Here is a 21,449-nt window from a genome sequence, read left to right as displayed (position 1 = left end):
GCATTTATTTAAACAGTCTGCAAATTGATTTTTCACAAAATAGTTCAGTGAGCTCTTAGAGAACAAATTCTCTAACATAGTTTCAAGTTATTTTACTTCAAAACAGAACAACCAAGAGTTCCATATTTTGTAATACTTCAGGAGGGTAGAATCTCATAGATTTATAGGGCACCGTCACATACCAAATCTGAACTTTTAATGCTATATAAAATTTAAATTCTTAATAGTTATAAACGGTTCTTAGTAACAAAAATATGTGAATAAATAAAATTCACCAGATAATCTTGCCTCAGGGTCACCAAGAAATAATATATTTTTATTGTTCCAAAATTAAAATTAAGTATCCTTCAGAGTTCACTTAAAGCCATTCTGGCTTAGTTCCATTGTAAGAACTATCATTATGCTCCTTTTAGTCTTTATTAAAGCCACAATGAATGAAGGGGGAAAAAAAGAAAAGAAAAACAAATGATTATATTTCCTGTTTCAAATACTTTGTGTAGGGCTCCCAAAACATTTCTCTCTCCGGAGTCTCAGAAAAAGTGTGCCTGAGATTATTTTTCAAAGATTTATTTAAGATTGTGTTACTTGAGAGAAGGAAAATATTGTGGCATTTGAAATTGTGGCTGATTGTGCATCTTGCTTAGTTGAAGTGCCTGTATAACAAAATAAGAGACTAGAGAACAAAAGAAGATGGAGAAAGAGAAAATAGAATCTCCCACTGCCACCCTTCAGGTTCTTTTCCTCATACTGTGTCTGGGCTCACTGTTCTCAAGCTTATTTTTCTATCGTCAGCATTGCAAGATGTTCATTCTACCATGTTGGAGTTTTGTGGGTTATTTTCCCCATCCCAAGAGCACACCAAATTTTAAATACATTGCATAATTTAGCCATAATTTGTGGGGGTTTTTGAGCGGGAATGTGTAGACACACAACAGGGAAAAAAAAAAAGAAAGACAGGATTGCCCTATTTGACCTAAGAAAAGTTAGGCCAAGTGTTATGGTCTTTTGGGTTGTTTTCTGTTATGAGAAGTTAAAGATAGTCACATAATTCTTTGCTATTCTGCTTATTTGCAAATACTGTATTCTCAGACCATCCTACAATTTTAATATCAGCAAGTAATTTCCCGTTCATTGCCTTTGTAATTTTAGCTTTCTAATTGCCTTTCTAATTGCAGCTTTCTCTTAAGGCTTTGCTCCAAGTACTTTCTGTCTCATTCCCTGAATTTCTTTTTACTTCCATGCTTGAGTGTACACAAACTGTTCTCCTGTATATGATATTGTGTCATGGAGTCACTTAAATCCACCTTTTATTTATGGAAACTTGAGAGACATATTACAAATGTCTGTTGTTCGTTAACTTAAATAATTTAGTTTTCACAAATCACTGTTTCACTTTTGCTTACTTTACACATGGCTGAGTTAACTTGTTGAAAGCAGTCTGAAATTAACTTCTTTACACTAGTCTCTAACTACCCTCATCATGTATTTAAATTCAGAATTCTAGTTATCTAGATGAGGTGAACAATTGTTGCTTGAGGGGCACCAATGTATTGATAAACATTAATCTTTTCGGCTAAAGTAAACTCCTTAGTGGCTATGAGAAAGAATCAACTCCTGGGAGAGGAGTCTTCCTTGATTTTGTTAGCTAACCATTGCCTTTCTAGGCCTTCCAGGTGGGATGGTACTGACTAGCACTGAATATTTAACTGTGCTAATTAAAGGCACATTGGTGCCTTCATTTTTATTCAATATCTAATGCCACCTGAGCAAAAACCTAGTGTTCCATGTGTGCATCTTTAGACTTGATGTTGCTCTGCTTTGAAAAAGAAATAAGTGAAATTAAGAAGTTACACTGATGCAAAAAGACACAGGGGCAGGCAAAAAAACCTTCCCTTGATGTACTTTCTATTAGAAATCACATCAGAATACACAGATAGAACTTATTTCTAAATGGAAATAACAATCAGATATAATTTAAATTCTGTTTATTTGGAATAAAGGAGGAAGTGAAGCAACAGAAAGGTTTGGCTCTGTTCATTACTTTATGTCTTTGCTAGACATTATGCTGAACCCTCATCCTCTAGGAATGCCCTACAGAATTTGAGGTTTTGGATACAATTCATTTTACTACATGTTGGGACTTTTACAGGTATTATTATCTCCTTCAGCCCTTTCTGCGCATCAGAATCTCTTTATTCCAAGTTCTGTGCAAGCAGAACAAAGCCACAGATTAAAAAAAGTATAAGAGCCAAATCCTCTGGCAAGATGCCATGTGACCGGTCCGAGTTGCTCTACTGGCAGTTTCTGGCCCTGGAGTGGACTTGACTGGCGGTTAGACAAGAAAGATCTTTCAATCTTATAAGTGGATTAATTTTGACTGAATTATCTGTGGTGTAACCGATAACTAGCTTCAGTGATGTTAGAGATTGGAAGTGATATTTTCAAAAAGAGAGTACAAATTTTCTGCTTTGGAAGATGATTCTGAAATGAAAACATGGTGTAACCCACAGCAAGATATAAAGGTACTGTGTGAAATTAAAATAAAAATAATTACCAGATTGGCATGTAACAGTCATAATAGATGCACCTTCTTTGCTAAAATCCTTTGCACTGTATTGTGTTTCATGAAAGCAAACATAAACTTAGGTGTGTAGCTCAAGTACTACATATTCCTAGAATGACATCTAATATGGTCTACTAAAGATAAATATAATACAATAAAACTGAAAATGTAATTCTTGTTGCAAAAGAAACAGCTAAACATAAAAAAATTGCTAGTGTTTTAGAAATTACTCTGTTGCAGCCATTTGATATTCTGAATAAATGCCACTGTGTCACTTGCACCCAACAAAATCTAATATTACAAACATGATGCATATGCAACACATATATTTAGAAAAGGCTATAGGCTGAACAATTACAATAGCAGAGGAGCAAATTACAGAAAAGGCAATGTGGTGATAATAGTTTAATTATACTTCTGTGAGGATCCTGTACAGATGTTTAAATCTTTTAAGCTACTGATGCTAAAGTACCTATCACCTCGAGACTAAGCTCTATTTTGGTCTACAAATTTTGCCCAAGGGGCAAAACAATGTGTGTACATTAAACAGCACTAAGGTTCAAGTGTATAAACAAAACACCTGTTTTGTTCTTGCATGGAACTAGAATTTTTTCAATATGCTACTTATGTACAGTTTAAAAATTATTTTTATTAGCATTAAATAATATAGGATTTCTGTTATGTATTCCCAGAAATCACTAGGAAGCTTTTCACAAGTGAAGAATCCAGTTTAGGAGAGTTTTTATAAAGGCATATGTTGAAAAAAGAAGTGGATTCTCACTGAAGAAGTTGTAGTAGGTTAAAAAAATCATGAGAAAGTTAACTTTTTTATTTCTATCCTGGCTTAACTTCAACCTTGTCCCAGTCATAAATTACTCAAAAATCCCTTGTTTAGTGGGAAGAAGCTGAAAATTCTGAACAAACTCAGGAAAATTAATGTAAGAAAGAATTAAATATCATTCACTTCTAGATATTCTTGTAATGGTAAAATTTAGACAACAAATTATTTTTAAAAAGTTTTTAAGATGTCATATCTTCTTTTTTTCCTGTCATTTGGTGATTTGAATGCTTCTGATCAAAGTTGTTCAGCCACTTGTCACTATTATTCTTTGTTAATCGTTAATTAAACACCCTTTGAGTTAAAAGAATTCAGTTATAAACTTTTATAACCTTGTTCTGATGATTTTTCTTTGAAAATTAAGGTTATAGGGCCTATGAGGTCTGCTCTATATTGTGCTAAAGGTTTTTCAAAGCCAGTTCACCTGCCCTTAACGTACCTTTCAGCAGAAGGGGATATTTTTTAATCATCTTGAAATATTCAGGCACAAAAATGACAGGCAAAATCGATTTCGACTTCAATGTTTCTTTCATTGACTCCTTCTGTTTCAGTTGAAGAAAACATTCTGTTTCAAAGCAAGCATTTCAAAAGAATATTTTCAGTCTTGATCCAGCCCATCTCCCAGTGTGTCTACAGGTACAGCAATTAAAATAAGCTATTGGAGCGTGGGAAAAATCCCATCATTTTTGCATTAGTCTCTTTGATAACTTGGGCTTTTGTAGGTAAAATAACTTTCCATCAGAGTAAGTACAGGGTGGATTCTTCCTTACCATGATCATTACTTGGTCCTTGGCATCTAAGGACCCTTTTTTAAAACAATTGGATTTCCTCAGCCCCAGTACTTTTAAACTGCTAACTCAATCAAAGTGAAAAAAACATGTTAGCTTATTTGACTGGTGCAATTCATGAATCATTTTGGACTCATGGCAATGGGTTTCATGCAAGTCAAATTCTTGAAAACACAAAAATATTTTCCTGATATTATGATATGCCTTTATTTGAATCTATATCCAATACAGCTGAGACTGGTGTGACTAGTAGGTACCAGGCAATGAGTAATGTTGCTTTGATTAGTTTAATTGCTTATGACTCAGCTGAATTAGGCTAGTACTGTTCCCATACAGAGTCATACTCACTTGTTTTATGGAAGCTAAAAGTAACTGTGCTAAGTCTCCATTCTTACAGCGCACATGTCCCTTTATTTGGTTTCTCAAACAGTGCTTGTGACCCAATCTCTCCATTTCAAAGAATGCACTAAACCAGCAAGCTTAATGAATCAATTTATTTGGAAGGAAAGCCATGTTCTCCTGGGAACATCTTGTTCTTGGCTTTCCCAAATGCGTTCCTTCTTTTTATTTCATTATATGAGAGCTTAAAGAGGGGTTGCCATGTTCTTTCTCCAGTTATTCTGCAACCATGCAACAAAGGAAAGAGACCTACCATCTATCCTAGATGACAACCCAACTCTTACTTATTCCTTTAACAAGGGAAAGCAGAGTTAATTTAGTCTTGTATTTAAAGACTAGCAGGAGAAGTTATCCACTTTCCCCTTCACTACAGGTGTCTGCTATAGCAATAAGTGTCTTAAAGCAGCAGGTCTGGACAAGCTTAAAAGGTGCATGGCATGAATTCTTTTCTTTTTGAAAGTTTGAGAAGAACTGGGGGATGGTGGGGAACCTTAAGTACGTGACAGTCAGAAATATTATATTGCAGAATCATGAAGATGCAGTACTAGGGAGAACATTTTTCTATATTGAGACAACAAGCATCTTGTAAGAAAGATGCTTGTTTGTGGGTCTGCTTTTTGCATTGATATTGGTTCACCTATTTATTTTTTATTTGTTCTAGAAACATTGGAAATATTTTAATATTTATGCTGATCACTATGAGAAAAAAATTTGCTTGTACAGAATAGGTGGAATGCAGGTAATTATCTCTGTGTCAGCAGAAGGTAGCAGATGATTTTCTGCAGGAAGTATAAAAAGAAGAGGCTTTTTTACTTGGACATATCTGTAAAAGCAAACCTTCTGATATAAGCAAGTCTGTCACAGGTTTATCACTTTTCCTCTTCTTTCAGCTGCTAAAAAAAAAATTGAAAAAGAAACAAGATGCAACAAGAGCAGTTCAATCTTTTAATAGCGGAAAATCAATCAAATGTAGAAAATTCAACATCTTTAATACTGCATCACAAACATAGAGTGACAGTTCATTGTCTTGGTATGATAAACTCCGATGTCAGTCAAGTCTGTATTTGCAAAATAATAAGCACAAGTTTTAGTTGCTGCTGTTGCATTGCTATTTTTATCAATTTCTTCACATAAAAGACAGTGTGTTTACTTCCTTGATGCAGAACATAATTGTTTGGACATTATCTAGCATTTTACAATTAATTTTACTCTCTTATCTCCTGTCTACCTTTGTCAGCTTTGCCAAATATTTCCTCAGAGAGTTGGTGCTTTTCCACACATAAATCTCCTGCAATCTGCAGAGTCCAAACTTCTGTCTTTTTTTGCATAAACAAAGTGATGTTAACAAGTCAGTGGACAAAGACCAGTGCTTTCAATGATTGTATAACTAGTATGAACTGTTGAGTTTTGATGCCTTAGTATCTCCTTTCCCAGGCAGATATTTACATGCCAGGGTAATCCAACATAGCAAAATATGAGTAATGCAGAGGAATAGATATCATCAAGGCTATAAATGTACAGAGAATTCAAAACATTAAACACTGTGAGTTATTCTTCGTGGAAGAGTATAGATTTCTAAAATGCAACAGCAAATCCCTTAATTAGTTCAGGAATTAATGCTATTTGACTAATGAATAATAATTCTTGGAACATGGTGTAAAATTCCATTGAATGGTACTGTGAGAAAATAAATGGTGTCATTTGAAATTTAAACTGCATGGAGATCAGCCCCTTTAAGCACGAGTTCAGATCAGTTTAAATATGTCTCCAGTGTGTAGGGTAAAAAGCTTGACAGGGTAAGCACAACTGATCTACTGCTTCTATAATGGATTGCAGAGTAAGAGGCTGATGGTTAGTTTTGGATGTTTTCGTTTATGTTTAATTTTCCCACATTGGTGTCTTTTACCAGACATTTCATTAGCTACTTAGATTATAGCAAAAAGCTTCACTAAAGGGAGCCTCAGTTTCCTGCTCAGCTTTTTGCAGAAAGATACTAAGTACTACACATACCCTGTTTGCTTAACATTATGTCTGCATAAGATTTTTTTGCTACTTGTTTTCTGAGTGGGACAAGTTAATGGTAATGTTCTGAATACAAGTACAGAACAGCATAAATCTTTATGAACAATGTGCAAGTGTGAATTCACCCTGGGATTAGGATGTAGCTTTATTTTTGGTACCTATACATAAAAGGCATGAGGAACTAAGGCTCTTTGAGTAATTGCATGGGTTACACAGTTGTGGATAAAAGCAAATCAACTTTTCAGAATCATATGGTGGTTGTTAGCTGGAACATATTACTTTCTATGCAGGGAGCTTCTGACAGCATAGGTAATTCTGTACATATGGAAATAACAGGATATTTATCTCAGTTTTCTGCAGCTACTGCTCTTACATTTCAAACAGTTGTAAAAAACACTGTCAAGGGTTTAACTGGAAGAAGGTTCTTCCAGAAGAGACTCCTTAAGAATCTGAAATATTTGATACAATTTCAGGTGATTTCCCTTAGTCCAAGAGAAAAATGAGTGCAAAAAATCAGGTGTTGTGAAAAAGCATATTCCTTTTTAATCTGAGAAAGCTGTGTGAAAGATTAAACTTTGACTTATGAAAATAGCCTGGAAAAATAGCAGTAGGTATAAAAAGTAGCAGATTACTATCTGAATAGGCATCACATCCCAGTTAATAAAGTTTGTATAGAGTATTTCAAGTGCTCTAAGATAACAATGAAATTTAAAATATAATTTGTATTAGAATTTTTTTTTGTAACAGCATCCATTAAGTCAAATGATAGCTATAATAAGAAAGTGATATTCCTTTTTGAAAGTACTTCAAAAATGTGAACTGAACAAATTTCATTCTAGAATAATTTAAAATCCTCTCCATAGTATACTCCTGGGAAGAAATTGGTCTTGTATGACAAGAAATCTGACTTGGCACCCTGCAATCCGTTACAGAAGTGGTAGATCAGTTGTGCTTACACTGGAAAAAGTTGTGGTGGCAGAATTTGTCCCTCAGGTGCACTGGTGCAACTGGTAAGGCATCAGGTAACTGCAAATGTAGGTAATTACAGTACAGAGAGCTGAAGGACAGGGGACAGGTAGACGACTCTGGCTGCCTTGGCTGTCCCTCATCAGCATCACTCTGCCTTTCCCCTCAGCACTGCTTGAATCAAGTCCTGTGTTCTGTGAAACTACTTCCTAAAAGGCATGGGCTTAGCAGAACAATATCTGTATATGTAAACTTCACATTAATAGATTTTAAGCAGTATCTCCACATTTTTTGGACCAGATTGACAACTCTTCCAAAGGATTCATAATGGCATCTTTATGTTGTCTTACTCATTTTTCAGCAAAACTGTGTCACAGATTTGATCTTAATTGTCTTGCTCTTTGATCCTTTACCAGTTTACACCTAGAAACTGCTTTAAAATGAGAATTATATCAAAAATATATGTCTGATTTGTATAAAAGGACCTCTCTATCTGGGTCTAAAATTTCAGCACAAATGAATATCACAGAATGGTTTGGGTTGGAAGGGACCTTAACGATCATCCAGTTCCAACTGCCCTGCCACAGACAGGGATACCTGTAACTTATCTGGTATATTGCTATCATTAATTAATCTCTAGTGCAAAGAGAAACAATCCTTTAAAATAGTGGCCTTAGGTCATTTGTCTTGTATGACTAACCTTTTGATCTTATTAGGAGGATGAATGGGGAGGAATTACCTGTTTGCTGTGTATCAAAGGAAATTTTAATTAGCTAACAATATAACAGTTTTTTGCCAAGTTTAACAATTATTTCATATACTAATTGTAACTGAATGTCCAATGAACTAATATGTATTTGTTGCTTGATACTCACATTCAAATGTAAATGAGTATTTATAAAAGCATAACATCAAATATCTTTAAACACATCACAAAGTAAGCATATTTTTTTTTGTTCCCATTTAGTCATCTGTGACTCTTTGGAAGATCATGTTTCTGGAACTGGGGTCAGGTGCCCCCTGGGCTACTTTCCGTGTGGCAACATCACAAAGTGTTTGCCCCAGCAACTTCACTGTAATGGTGAGGATGACTGTGGGAATCAGGCCGACGAAGAAAACTGTGGTACGTGGTTGAGACTTTTCTCTGTGTCTAGCACCTGTAGTCACTGAAACCCATGCAGCACTCATACAAAACAGAAGACTAAAGAGTGTTAGGAACAGAAATGTAACGTGCTTTGCAGAAGATGCAGTAGGTCTGCTTTAGCTAATAAAACCACCCAACAAGTCATTTGTTAGGTGAGAAGAATGGATCACATTTTTCTTTGTATATGGTATCAGTTTATCCAGTTTTATCCCTGCTTTGAACTTGTTTGCACATTTTGTATGTGTACAAATGGATGTATGTGATCTGTCAAAGGTCGCTGCTGAGAAGTAAATGTGTGCTCCAACATTTATGTAAAGCTTAATGTGACTTAACGTGGGAAACATAATTTAGAGGAATTGTTAAGGGTTTTCAGAAATCACTTATGTCCTTATTTGAGAGAAACACATCTGTGTGAGTGTACTACACAAGCTGCACTACCAGCAGGCTTTGGGTTTTGAAAATGTAAAAATTTCAGGGAATACACACAGTCAGGTCATTTCTGCATGTTGTTATGATCCTTATCACTTCTGGCCTCTCTGGATGTTAGCTGTGAGCTTGACTTGGCTTGTCAAGTCCTGATCCTACCCTACTGTAAACTGGGTAGGATCAGGATATAGGCTTTGCGTGGGCACTTACCCGTCCACGCTGCTTATTTGTGAGCATGGCCCTGGCACAGCTTTAGTTTGTGCTGAGCCTCATCTCTTCCACAATGTTTAGATACAGCTTAGAGGTGGCACAGTCCTGGGATAGTCTGGAAAGGGGCTCCTATATGTTGAGAGAAGAGAGCTTGGCCATTTGGTTGTGATCTAAGACCACGGGGAGAGAAAATCAGCCCTGACACATTTTATTTATTGGTACTGTCATCTTACTAACAACCTGCATATTTTCAGAGGTACTGATCCATGGTAGATGGGGAAACTAGGCTTCCTATTCCTTAGTAGTTTGCCTGTAGCCATGGAGGACAGCCAGGTGCATGATGCCCTGCCTCACACATTGCCTCCAGCTCTCTGGACCCAAGCAGGTGAACTGTTTACCTGTCCCAGCCAGGCATGTTGCCATCAGATCTGGGTGAGAGGAGTAGGATTTCGTAGTTTTATGTCATTTACTGATACTATAAACTTACTTTCTGTTGTAATTAATCAAAATCCTGAACAAAAATTGCTCATTCTGTTCTTTTCCTGTAATCATCTTGGCATAAAGTGGCAGAAATTGCTGATGGTGTTGCCCTCTTATGTTTAAGAAGTCCAAGGTCCATAAACCATGTTTTATCCGTGTTTAATTTCTGTATAATACCACAAGGTCTACTGTACAAGGACATGCTGAAAGCATACAGCTTGATACAATGCCAATTAGGATATACACAGTTTTGTAATGGGAAGTACAAGACAGTATAGAATCACAGAATCATTTAGGCTAGAAAAGAACTCTAAGATCATTGAGTCCATTAATCAAAGAGAGCTCTTCACTTCTAATCTGTATTATTACTGATACAGAACCGAGGTATTCTTGGATTACTGAAAACAAATTTCAAAAATTCAATTAGGACTAACATGGATTGGCAATGAGCAGGGACAGTGTTGCAAGAAGGGATTTATTACTGAACCCTGAAACAACAAGCAAGCTTCAAGTCATTAGTATTGCCTTAGTGTTCTTCTATAGGAAGGAACATACAAGACAATTCAGCTGCAATATTGAATCCTCTTCTGTGTCTAGTAATTCAAGAATGAGTTAGCCTTGATTTCTGAAAACCTAAATTGCAAAAGATGAAGAGTCATTGTATTGACTTATTGGGAAAACTATACTATTGATGTTTTTCTCATATCTTGACCCCCTATTCTTATTTAGAAATGTATGCCATGTATAACAGATTAATGTAATATTCAGCAGTAATATTTTCTCAAAAATTGGTATTGCAGTCAAACTTCATTGTTCGGTTAAAGGAAGAGTCACTTCCTTTCCTGAAAATATGGAATGTCCTGATGAGATTTTCTGCAATGCCTCTACACTGTAGTAAGTGTGGGGATCTTTGTGAGATAACTTAGTTTTGTGACTATTCATCTTGCTTAAAATACAAGAAAGGAAGCCTCAGTGATTAGCTCCTGAAACAAAGAAACAATGTCTTTTTTTTTTCCCCTGAAGTTTCCCAGGACCACCTCAGCATGACTGGCTTGTGTCAGCAGTTATATCTGGCTCCTTCTACCCATTTTTTAAATTTACAACTAGTTTTCAGTTGAAGTCATTACTCCTGGTTACAGAAAAGAAATTAAAAATTAAATTATTCCAGTACAGTAATTGTTTCATGCAGTACCATTAAAAATTTTAATCTCATCCACAAGGTATTCTAATTAAGTAGTTCAACTTTTAAATTCCTGAACACTTTTTCTTCAATTTGAATGAGAACTTTGAGGTGGCAAATCTACAAGGTTCAACTCAACAAGTGTGGGAAGGAAAAATCAGTGTAGACCCTCAAAGGAATTAAGAAATATTTTTTTTTTTTTTTAATGCATGTATCTCAAACAAAGCTAGATAAACCAACTGCTTTACTAACAATTTCTTTGGTAATGATAAAGCACAGTAAAACCAGTATTATAATATAAGGAAAAAGAAAGTAAAATTATGTCACAGACTGTAGTTCTTCCTGTGTTGGAAAGAAAAATATGTTGAAGAAGAAAAGGAAAAAAACCACACTTCTTTTGAAAATATAATACTGCTGTTTGAAAACAAAACAAAACAAAAAATACAACAGATGCTCTAAACACAAGAAAATTCAATATCCAACCGTTCAATAGAAGCCCTTAATTGTGCTGAATATTAGCAGCAACTGCAATTACTGAAATAACAGTTATAAGAAACATCAGTGAATGAAATAAGAAGAGAAGCAACTAGCATAAAAAGCACATGTAGGTCTTTCAAGAGAGTTACTTTATAAAACTGTTTGAATGCCCTTGAAACAAAAAGACAGCAGTGCAAAAGAGACCAACATTATAGGAGCCTCTGAAAATAACGAAACATGTCACTCCAACTATCTTGTAGCAAGTCCATCCCTTTTTTCTTTTATTTAGGAAATTTGTCTCGTTCCGCTCTTCATTCCTATAGAAACATTTATTGTTGTAATCTTCGAGATAATTTGCAGTACTAATCCTGTTTCAGGCACTGTGTGTGCCTGGTAACAGCAAAACATCATTATAAATATTTCAAACTAAACCAAATCCTCATTGAGAGATGTGTGCTCAGATGTGCTGTAATCACTGTTCATATCCAGCCTCGGCACATAAAGATTGGCTTTGTGGTGTTCTCTTCAATTCTGCTTCCTCTTTCACTTCCACCATCCTCTCCATGTCCAAATAATAAACACAAAAGTAAGGTCCAGAGAAGTGAAATGACCTCAAATTACGACCATAGGTAGAGCTGAGAAGAGACTATATCTCAGACTGCTGTGTTAGTGCTTAACCTCAGGGTGTGGACATTGGGAGGCTCTCCTTGATCTATTGCTAGATAACCTTAAATGTACATGGAAAATACAATCTTATCTTATTAACTTGAAAACATAGTCCATCAAGTAGAAGTGAGCATCTCTGCAAATCTGTCATGATAATAATATTTTTAAATAAAAATAATTTATTTAAAGTTTTGTAAATTGTCATAAAGCTCAAGGTTTTGAGGAATTTCCTTTTTTAGACTTTAGTATGGCAGTAAATTTTTCTCTGACATTCTTCTTCATTGTCATCCTTGCTGAAGCACCAAGTTCTTAATTAGGCTGAGGGCACCGTGAAGCAGTTTAGCCTGTATCATGCTTCACCTGGAGTTTTTTTTTATCTGTCAAAAAAATTCAAAATGTGCAGGGAAAAAAAAATATAGCAATTCCAGCATCCTTCTGTGCCCAAGCTTGTTTAAGGATCAAGTTGGCAAAGCAGAGGAAGTTTGATACTGTTTTGTCCTCCTGAGACTAGATTTGATTTCAAACATAATGGCTCCTGGCTAATTTTCCAAGTAAGAACTTTTCCTATTTGTTTACAGCTGTAAGATTTGATTCTGTAGCTACTTGGAGTTTATAGATGGGAGGTTAGAGCATTTGTTTACTTCATCAATTTTTAAACATGAGCAGGAAGGATAAATACTAGGCATAATCACAAATTCTGCTCTCCTAATGCTATGGCAGTGTTGACATGGGATTTGTTCCTAAAAGAAGAAACTAATATTTCTTACATTGAAGACATTACAGCTGCAATGTTACTGTTAATGTAGTCTAAACAATCTCTAGGCAAATTCTTTGACGCCCAGTGGCATAGTAAAAGTGCATAGTAAAAGTCCCAAGTACAAATTCATGGAAAGAAGTGTTTTGGGATCTTGCTTTGACAGTGATGCTTAATGATAAAACAAAATTAAGATTAGCAACAGTAGATTAAAACAGCAGTTGAATAATGAAAAACAAAAATAACAAAATAAGAATATTTTTTATGTCGTTTTTTACTGAGCCTACAGGTGTTTGATTATCTCAAGGTGCATATTTGTTTAGATGAACAAATTCTGACACATGAAAAATTGAAAAAAAAATTATGAAAAGTTAAATTGCAACATAAATGTACTCCATGCATTTGGACAGAAGTAAACTAACATTGCCAGTAATCACCCATGGTTGGTGTTTGTTTTTTTTCAAAATACCTACTGAGTCACTTTAGACTCAGCAGTAGTACACACACACACAAAATAATTCTTTAATCTGCTCCTAATAAAGTATTTAAATTTTAAAACTTACACTTCATTTTTTCTTTTTTCTAAGTTCTCTGATATGCTGTCTACTTAGAGGACTGAATGAGCAAGTTTTTGTCCTAGATAAGGGTCAGCTTTCCCTGAATAAAATTATCCTACTATTACATGCAATGATAAAAGCCTAATATTCTCAGTCTAACAACTTTTGTGTAATTATCTCTTCTGGATACAACACTGAGTCAGTTACCATTTCGTAGTCATAACATGCTAATTATGAAGTGCTGCAAAAAATCTTAATGTAGTTAAATTTTAAATCACTGAGAGACTGAATATTTGTTTTTCCTGTGTGATCTTTGTTGTAATATTGTTCCTAATATTCCATACATTCTGCTGGATCATCAGCATGATTTGGTCATTGGAACTGTAAATTAGCTGTAGCATTATTGTGATGCCAGTTCATGGAAAAAAGCTTTCCAGTAAATTGCAGAGCAGCTTACCTCAAGTCTCTTGTTTCAAAACCACCCATCAGCTCTATAATTTAGTTCAGGAGAAATATTGAGCTATGATCAGACCTCAAAAAGTACTGGACTTTTCTCTGGACTTTACATCCTACCTGGCCAATTTAAAAGCATATTTTATAAGGTGTCTCAAAGACACATCCCTCTTGCTCTGTCACTAATATAATTACGTGTCAGCACCCTGTAGCTACATGTTCTTAAAACATGTACATACCCTTGTACGTAAAGTATAGGTGCACTCATTTCTTTATAAATAATGCTGCTTTCAGATTTAGAAGTTTTACTAACTTCCATTAGTGTTTGATAGTACTCAGAATTGATTGTTAATAGAGGTTCTTTTATTACTAGTAATCTCTAGAGGAAACTATTATGTGCAAATAAGACAAGTATAAGTCCTATTTAGAATAAAAGGTATTTAAACATAAGAATTGTAAAAAATGCAAACAGCAGCATTCTTAATGATTTCAAAACAAAAATCATATATGTTGTACCTAATCACTTGCACCTCTGCAAACCAGATTGGTTTGCCATGAATGGGACACCAAAAACCAGCAATTGCTGTTACACATTTGACTACACTTTACTTACTAGCAGCAATAAAATTGGCAATGGAAGAGACAATGTATCAGTGTTTGATTTTATCTTTTTTTCATAAGCAGCATCTTTAATTATGCAGAGCAGTTAATGGAACAAAGCAGCCTAAGCTATTTTAAGAGCACAAGTTTCCTCAGTGTTTAAAAATTTGGCTTCTGGACAATTTTGCTGATAGTTCTGCAAAACTGTTTTTTGGCAGCTAGGCAATGGTTGCAGTGTGTCTGCATTTGTTTTTTAATCACAGTGTCATAGCCACATTTTTCCAGTCCAATGAAGCAAGAACAGGCATGCAGATTTAATTTGTTTCTGACTCTGGAGGAGTTCTTCACTGGCTAAATGTATTTACCATTGTGTTGCTCCCAGGCCCAAGAAGTCTCTGAACAGAAGACAGCATTCTGCTCCCCAGTTGTAAAGTTCACTTATAGAGGTTCGTTAAGCTCTGTGTAGCTCATAGGCTGAAAATCACAGAGGTTTGCAGAAGAACTGGGGCAGGGAGCAGCTGTTTGAAGTCTTGCACCTATTTGCCTCTAAAAACACAAGACCTCATCTGCTGCTGTGTGCCACACACTCATTGGGTGTCTGGCTTACCTTGTTTAATAAGTTACAACATATTACATCTTTTTTTTAATGGGTTTATAAAAACTTAACAGGATAAAATAATACTCTATATAATCTCATGGTATTTTCATATGTGTTTCTTTGAAGGTCTATAGATTTACAGACAATTATTGTAGTTCTGTAGATTCATTAAATCATCACCTGGATTTCCACAGCAGTAATCTAAATTTCTATGTTTCAAAACATCTGTACAAAAGAGATATGTTTTAATAGTGCAGGATTACTTATAAGGGATGAGAAACTTTAGAGGGTCTCGGTTTCCCATTTTTGCCTCATGACATTGCAGAAGACCTTGATAATTTTATTTTGAAATTAATACTAATAATGAATAATGTTATAGCTGGTCTCATGTTTTCCTGGCATGGCATTATTTCCCATCATACTTAAAATATGAGATTTTATTGTATGAGGCACTATTCAGTTTTGCGCATTAAATAATAAATTTTGGGTTTGAAGCATAACATAAACATTTGATAGTCCATAGTATACTTAAAATGTAGCAAATACTTGGCAAAAGGTAGGATTTTCAAGCTTCACATGGAAAATTTTTTATATGGCCAAATTTTATTCTCATTGTCACTGCCATTTGTCAACAGTATATGGCACTGAAATAATCAGGTTTTCTCTGATGTGCAAGTATCAACAAATATAATTGCTTTGCTGAATTTCTGGAGGCTTTTAATCAATTTTGCTATTGAATCTTTAAATATTGTTAATAACTAAGAGGAACTTTTACATTTCACTAGACTTACGTCTCTCCTGATCTCCACTGTAGTGGCATACTGCCGAGTAAACGCTGAAGCAACTAAAGGTTTCATAGGTGTATTCATGCCATTAGCTTACTTTAATTTATTTAAAAATTTGAAAATACTTTGAGAAAAACTGAATAGAAAATCAGAATAATTTATATAGATTGAAAGTATTGTTATAAAACTAAAAAGCTCCTCTTTGCATGTGTTTTATGAGAATAAAGATGCAATATTGAGAAGATGTTTATCTTTTGGAAATTTGAGCCTGCTTATTTTCCTAAAAGTTGCACTAGCTTAATTAAGTTGTTTTAAAATCAAGAATAAACTTGGTAGGCATATAATCTAACTCATCTAGAGAACTGTAAACCTTATTTGAATTGATTTATTTCCTGTCTGTTTTACTATGATTGCATTGTCACATATAAGCAGAAGAACCACATTTCAATTAATCAGAAGGTACAGGAGGCAGTCAATGTGCAGTGACACACAGTTGGATGTGGGGTAAATTGCCTTTGAATTGACTGATAAGATGTCCGGTTCTAAGTTCTTAATTTTTTCTGCTTGGATATATAAACTGGGACTGTGAAATTCCCTCTTAAATCTGAATGCTCCAGACACCACAACCCTCCACTTGGTAAAATCTCGGTGTGGTTTTGGTCTTGCTGTAAGTTATTAGGCTATATCAGTGTGGAAAAGGGCAATTATATTTCTACATTTGTAAACATTTTTAAAGGAAATGGGTTTTCCTTGTATGAAAAGATATCTTTGTGAAAAGCCTGAAGTAATTTCTCACAGCAAGAGAACGTTTATTTGAACAACTGGCAGAAAGAATATATCCACCAACAGCAAAAGCAAAACCAAAGGGAGACACAACAGTGTCTCTTTAGAGTGTTTATGCATTTAACTGATTGCATTTCTCTGCATAATAACCAATGAAGACATGGCCGAGAGAAGGGGAAAGTCATATAGATAACATCCTGGTCATAAGCTCCATACTAAGTAAGATGTTTGTCTTTAATTGAGCAAAGATGATATTTTCTTGGATCTGTTACTGAAATGATTACTCAAATCTGTAGTTTGTCAGGATTAAAGTGCTCTTTCTTGTTCCCATCAGAAGCAGTAATCAGCGACTTTTAGCGAGGAACAGTGTACTAATCTGTAGTAAGATAAAACCAGTTTACCAACACTTATTTCACTTATCCCATGTAAAAGAAGATTTGATGATGCCTTGTTTTCCTAGATCTCTGGTTATTTTACAGAAGCACAGCCAACATAATCTATTTTAGAACTGGCTCGGGGGAAAAGCAATTTCTCATCTGAGCTGTACTCTCTCAATGATAGATTTGGGATTTCAAGACCAGTACTATTACCAGTCATTTCTTAAAGTGTTTGGAGAACCTCGCCTCAAAAGAGGTTAACAGGTCACAAACCTTCCATATAAACTCTAAACAATCACAGAGTGATTTACAATTCTGCCATTGAATGCTTCATCAAATGTTTCTACTAAATATAGTTATTTGCACAATACATTCTTTCAGGATTTGACAAAATAGTTTGTATGAAATAAAGACTGTCCCAGGCTTGGGCATAAAACTTGGCCCAAAGTGTATATTTCTGAAGGTCAAAAAACCTTTAACAACTTGTTAGATTATATATGCCTTTGTATTTCTAGTAGAAGGCAAGAAAATCAATTCCATCAGAAAAGCCCATTATTTGAAATAAACTGACTAGAAACTCCAAACTGGAATGATTCCAGTACAAAATAATCCATCTTCACTGCAATTTTTTTCCCCTCTTTTTTTATGGCCACCCAAAAATACACAGTTGCCTCTCAACTTCCTCAAAAATGCTGTTGAACCTTTCCTTTGTAGTGAACTGCTCCATCATTCCCATTAGTGTGGGAGACCCTACTCATTTCCTCTGCAGATGTGCAGTGATGTCACCTCCTGTACATGCTGTGTCACATGGCAAAGAATTTTAAAAGTATAAAAAGGCGGAATAAAATCTTGCATATCCACTGTAGAGTCAGAAGCAGGGAAATGCAGAAAAATTATACTTTATGTGTTCATTGGCTTACAGGTGGATTAGAATTTATGGCTCTTAACTACATGTTTAAAATGTGCAGATAAGTGTTTAGTTGTCCAAAACTTTCTACGAACATAATTATGATTTAGAAAATCCAAAAGTATTTGAGACTATATTCCTGACTGCAAAACATTTATTTAGTATGATTAAAACTTCAAGAACAATCTCATTTTTAAAAATCTTTACAAATTTATTTTTTAAAACACTCAACAAAAGATTCCTTTCTTCTTAAATCTTACTTTCTCTGCATATGTTGTGTTCCCACCAGTTTCTTCAGGTCCCAGTTGATGGGTCCAGTCATACAAATGAAAGCTAAATATTCAGAAATATTTAGCTTTCCAGCTAAATATTCAGGAATAATGATAAAGGAAACCTCATTATGGTCCCATCTATGGGGCAGTAGGTTTATAAGGCAATTGCCACTTGGCAAAGAATCTGTTCTCATTGCTTCACCAATTACAAATTCCATGCTGCAGGCAGTCCTAAAACTGAGCTTCTTCTAATGATTTAAAACAGGAAACAACAATGTTTCTGCAAGTTTGCCAATACCTTTCACTCAGTTCAAAATGCATTAGGAACATTGCTGCTGCTGTGAGTGTTCATTAAATGAGATGCTTTAAACTAAAAGGGTGTGTCAAAGGTAAAGAGAAGTCAGACTCAAATTGATACAACTAAAATCCAATCACAGCTTTTAAAGGCAAGTTACCTTTCCCTTTCCACCCTTTTTTGGAAGTGGTTACCTGATCAGTTAATTTACAGATCTCCCATACACAATAGACTTCCAAGAAACAAACAACTAATGTATCTGAAGTTATTTCCGGCACCACTGTATCTTGAAATGTCCCTTTGGTGGAAGGAACTGAAAGGTTTGCTCTTCAATTTTTGCTTTTTTAGCCATAAACTCATTTCCAGTATATTTATGCACAGTGACCAAACTGATAATATGGAATCATGCTTTGTTTAAGATGCCTGTTAACTTAAACACACTGCCTTGAATACATTACACCAAGCCTCCTTTTCTCTTGAAAAGCAATGTTTCTTTGGCCTTTGTCTAGATTTTCAAAAAGAAATTATAGACAAGATGGCTCTCTGAAAGAATAAGTCAGAGTCACAGTAATCATTTCAGTTTCCACGGACAAAGTGACAAACCCACACATTTAAGGATGTAGGGAAATATGGTTCCCTCTCATCTTTAGACTCCTATGTAAACAAAAATTTCTAATGTCAAGATCGTAGTTTTTTCAGTGTGACTGTCACAGAAAAAGTTGTTGAAGGTGTAATAAATTGTTCCTACTATGCACCTTATAATCTCCCTAGCTATGTGTGATTAGGCAGCTCTAAAAGATAAGGTTATCTAATGATCTGTGAAATGCGCTGGAAAAAATCCCATATTATTTAGATAAAACTTGATGCAACTAAATTAAGTGAAGATATTAATACCTTCTGTTTGTATTCCAATGTCTTCTATTTGTGGTCTGTTTGTGTTGTGGTTTTGTTTGTTTTTTTATTAGAAGACAACAACGGATGGTCTCTGCAATTTGATAAACATTATACAAAGGACAAGTACAATAAACTGAAATCTCTGTATGCATTTCAGAAAAAGACACCTGAGTGCTGTAAGTAATTACAGATATTATTTGAGTGATTATTAATGATGATTCCTAGAGAAAAATACACAGCAAATATATGCTTATCAGGAAGTGAAAGATAATGCAGTTTCATTTATAGTAAAACAGAATTAATGTCTCAGATAAACAAATGCTAATTTGAAGTTAATTTCAGTTTCATTAAGGATGATTCATTTTCTGCAAGAGGAGTGCCAAACATATGCCAATTAACATATTCCAATTAGGAGCATAATATAAACGTTTATTTGAATATGTTGATACTGCTGGAAAGACATATATTTCACACATATTTCAGAATGAAATGAAGGCAATATTCTCCCCAGTTCACGTCTTTGTACATCAAATGAAACTTGCAAACCTGCTCCACTTATGCAGGCCTTTGTACAGACTTTTTGATTCTGCTGCCTACTGTGAGCAGTAATTTAAAACACAGAGTTGGGCTGAAAGGGAGCAAAGACTTCCTGACCCATTTTCATCGCATTTTCACCCAGGCAGAACTGTGCTCATTCTAGTAAAATAAGAGGACTGAATAATCTAAATAAGTGCTGCAAAAAATCCATGCCAGATTCCTGTACAACAAGCCTAAGGCTCAAGAGCTTTTAAAAGCCCTTTCACAGAGGTCAGAAGGTAAAATAATTTTTTGTGTTCCTTTATATTTATTGTTAGGTTCTTACCAGGTCTAAATGAATTATGTAAAAACATGTGCCTTAATTTCTGTGTAACAGAGCCTGCTATGTCTGCCTTTGTGCTCATTGTTCTTTTACACCATATTTCTTTTCTTCATATCCCACCACACATCCCACCTTTTGCCACAACCACCTTCTTGTTCTCATGCAGTGGCTGGGGATGTGCCATCAGAGTGTATCTGCCAAGGGCTGGAGATCTTCTGTGATGCTGCCAAATTACGAGCTGTCCCATCAGTCTCTTCAAACATAACTGTAATGTAAGTAAAGAAGTAAAGTGGTCTCTTGCTCTGTTCAGGTTTGACTATCAATCCTGAAACCTTTTCACAACTACAGCCTTATAATTATGATCAGTTGGCTCAGCTGGTGCTTGGAAAGCACCATGTCTTACTGCTGCCAAGTACTTTGCCAGCAGGAAGTTTTAAGTAGAGATTCTTCCTATATAAAAGGAGAGAAAAGAAACTAAAAAACTGTGTGAAGTGAAAATTTTGTTTTTGTAAGAGTGACTTGAGCTAGCAAGTTTCAGGAAATCTAAAGAAATCTACAGAAGTTTCCTTTAAAGACACAATGCTTAGAACCTTTTTATTATACTACAATCCTGCCAATATTCCTAGTCTGTATTTCTGTCAATAAAGTCAATAATCTTGAAATCAGTGGAGCTACCTGCTTGAGCAAATCTTTTTAGTTCTCAGCTTATGTGTCTGAATACGCTGTTATTTAAAAGGGTTTAATGTGGGCTGAGTCATCGTACAGATATGTATGATAAGCCAAACCTTTTTAAGAGATGACAAAATGGTTAATGTGCACTTGGTTTGCATATCACTGTTTGAGAGGCAGCTTTATGTGTGGTGAGCAGAGTGCAGCATCACGTGTCCTGAGCTGAGGATCTGCCTTGTAGAGCAAGGGTACGGATCCTTCCGAACAGTACCAGTCTGTGCTCACTCGTGGCTGATGTTCTCCTTGTTGAGTTGGTTCAGCTGCCTTTCAGGCTAGATTCTCTTCTAATCCAATCATGCCCCGAAGGAATTTTGGTTTTGACAGGACACTTGAGTATCCCCAGTGGAGACGGGGACATAGAGACACATGAACTGGGAAATAAGCTCTATATGCATTTGATGTTTGAAATAAATCTGTAGTTTATACT

General features: G+C 35.2%; 1 protein-coding gene across 1 annotated transcript in view; it reads left to right on the top strand.

Annotated features, from left to right (window-relative positions):
• Window positions 1-21,449, top strand: part of RXFP1 (relaxin family peptide receptor 1) — a 44,671-nt gene that overhangs the window by 7,673 nt on the left and 15,549 nt on the right. Inside the window, exons 2-4 of the mRNA XM_018071236.2 lie at window positions 8,544-8,699; window positions 19,506-19,610; window positions 20,460-20,565. Coding sequence (XP_017926725.1) covers window positions 8,544-8,699; window positions 19,506-19,610; window positions 20,460-20,565 — 367 coding nt within the window. The remainder of the gene's footprint in view (window positions 1-8,543; window positions 8,700-19,505; window positions 19,611-20,459; window positions 20,566-21,449) is intronic.

This window comes from Manacus vitellinus, unplaced genomic scaffold (genome assembly GCF_001715985.3).
Source record: "Manacus vitellinus isolate BGI_N305 unplaced genomic scaffold, ASM171598v3 scaffold_0_pilon, whole genome shotgun sequence".
NCBI lineage: Eukaryota > Metazoa > Chordata > Aves > Passeriformes > Pipridae > Manacus > Manacus vitellinus.
The sequence above is the reverse complement of the archived record's forward strand: the minus strand, read 5'-3'. Positions and strand labels throughout refer to the sequence as shown.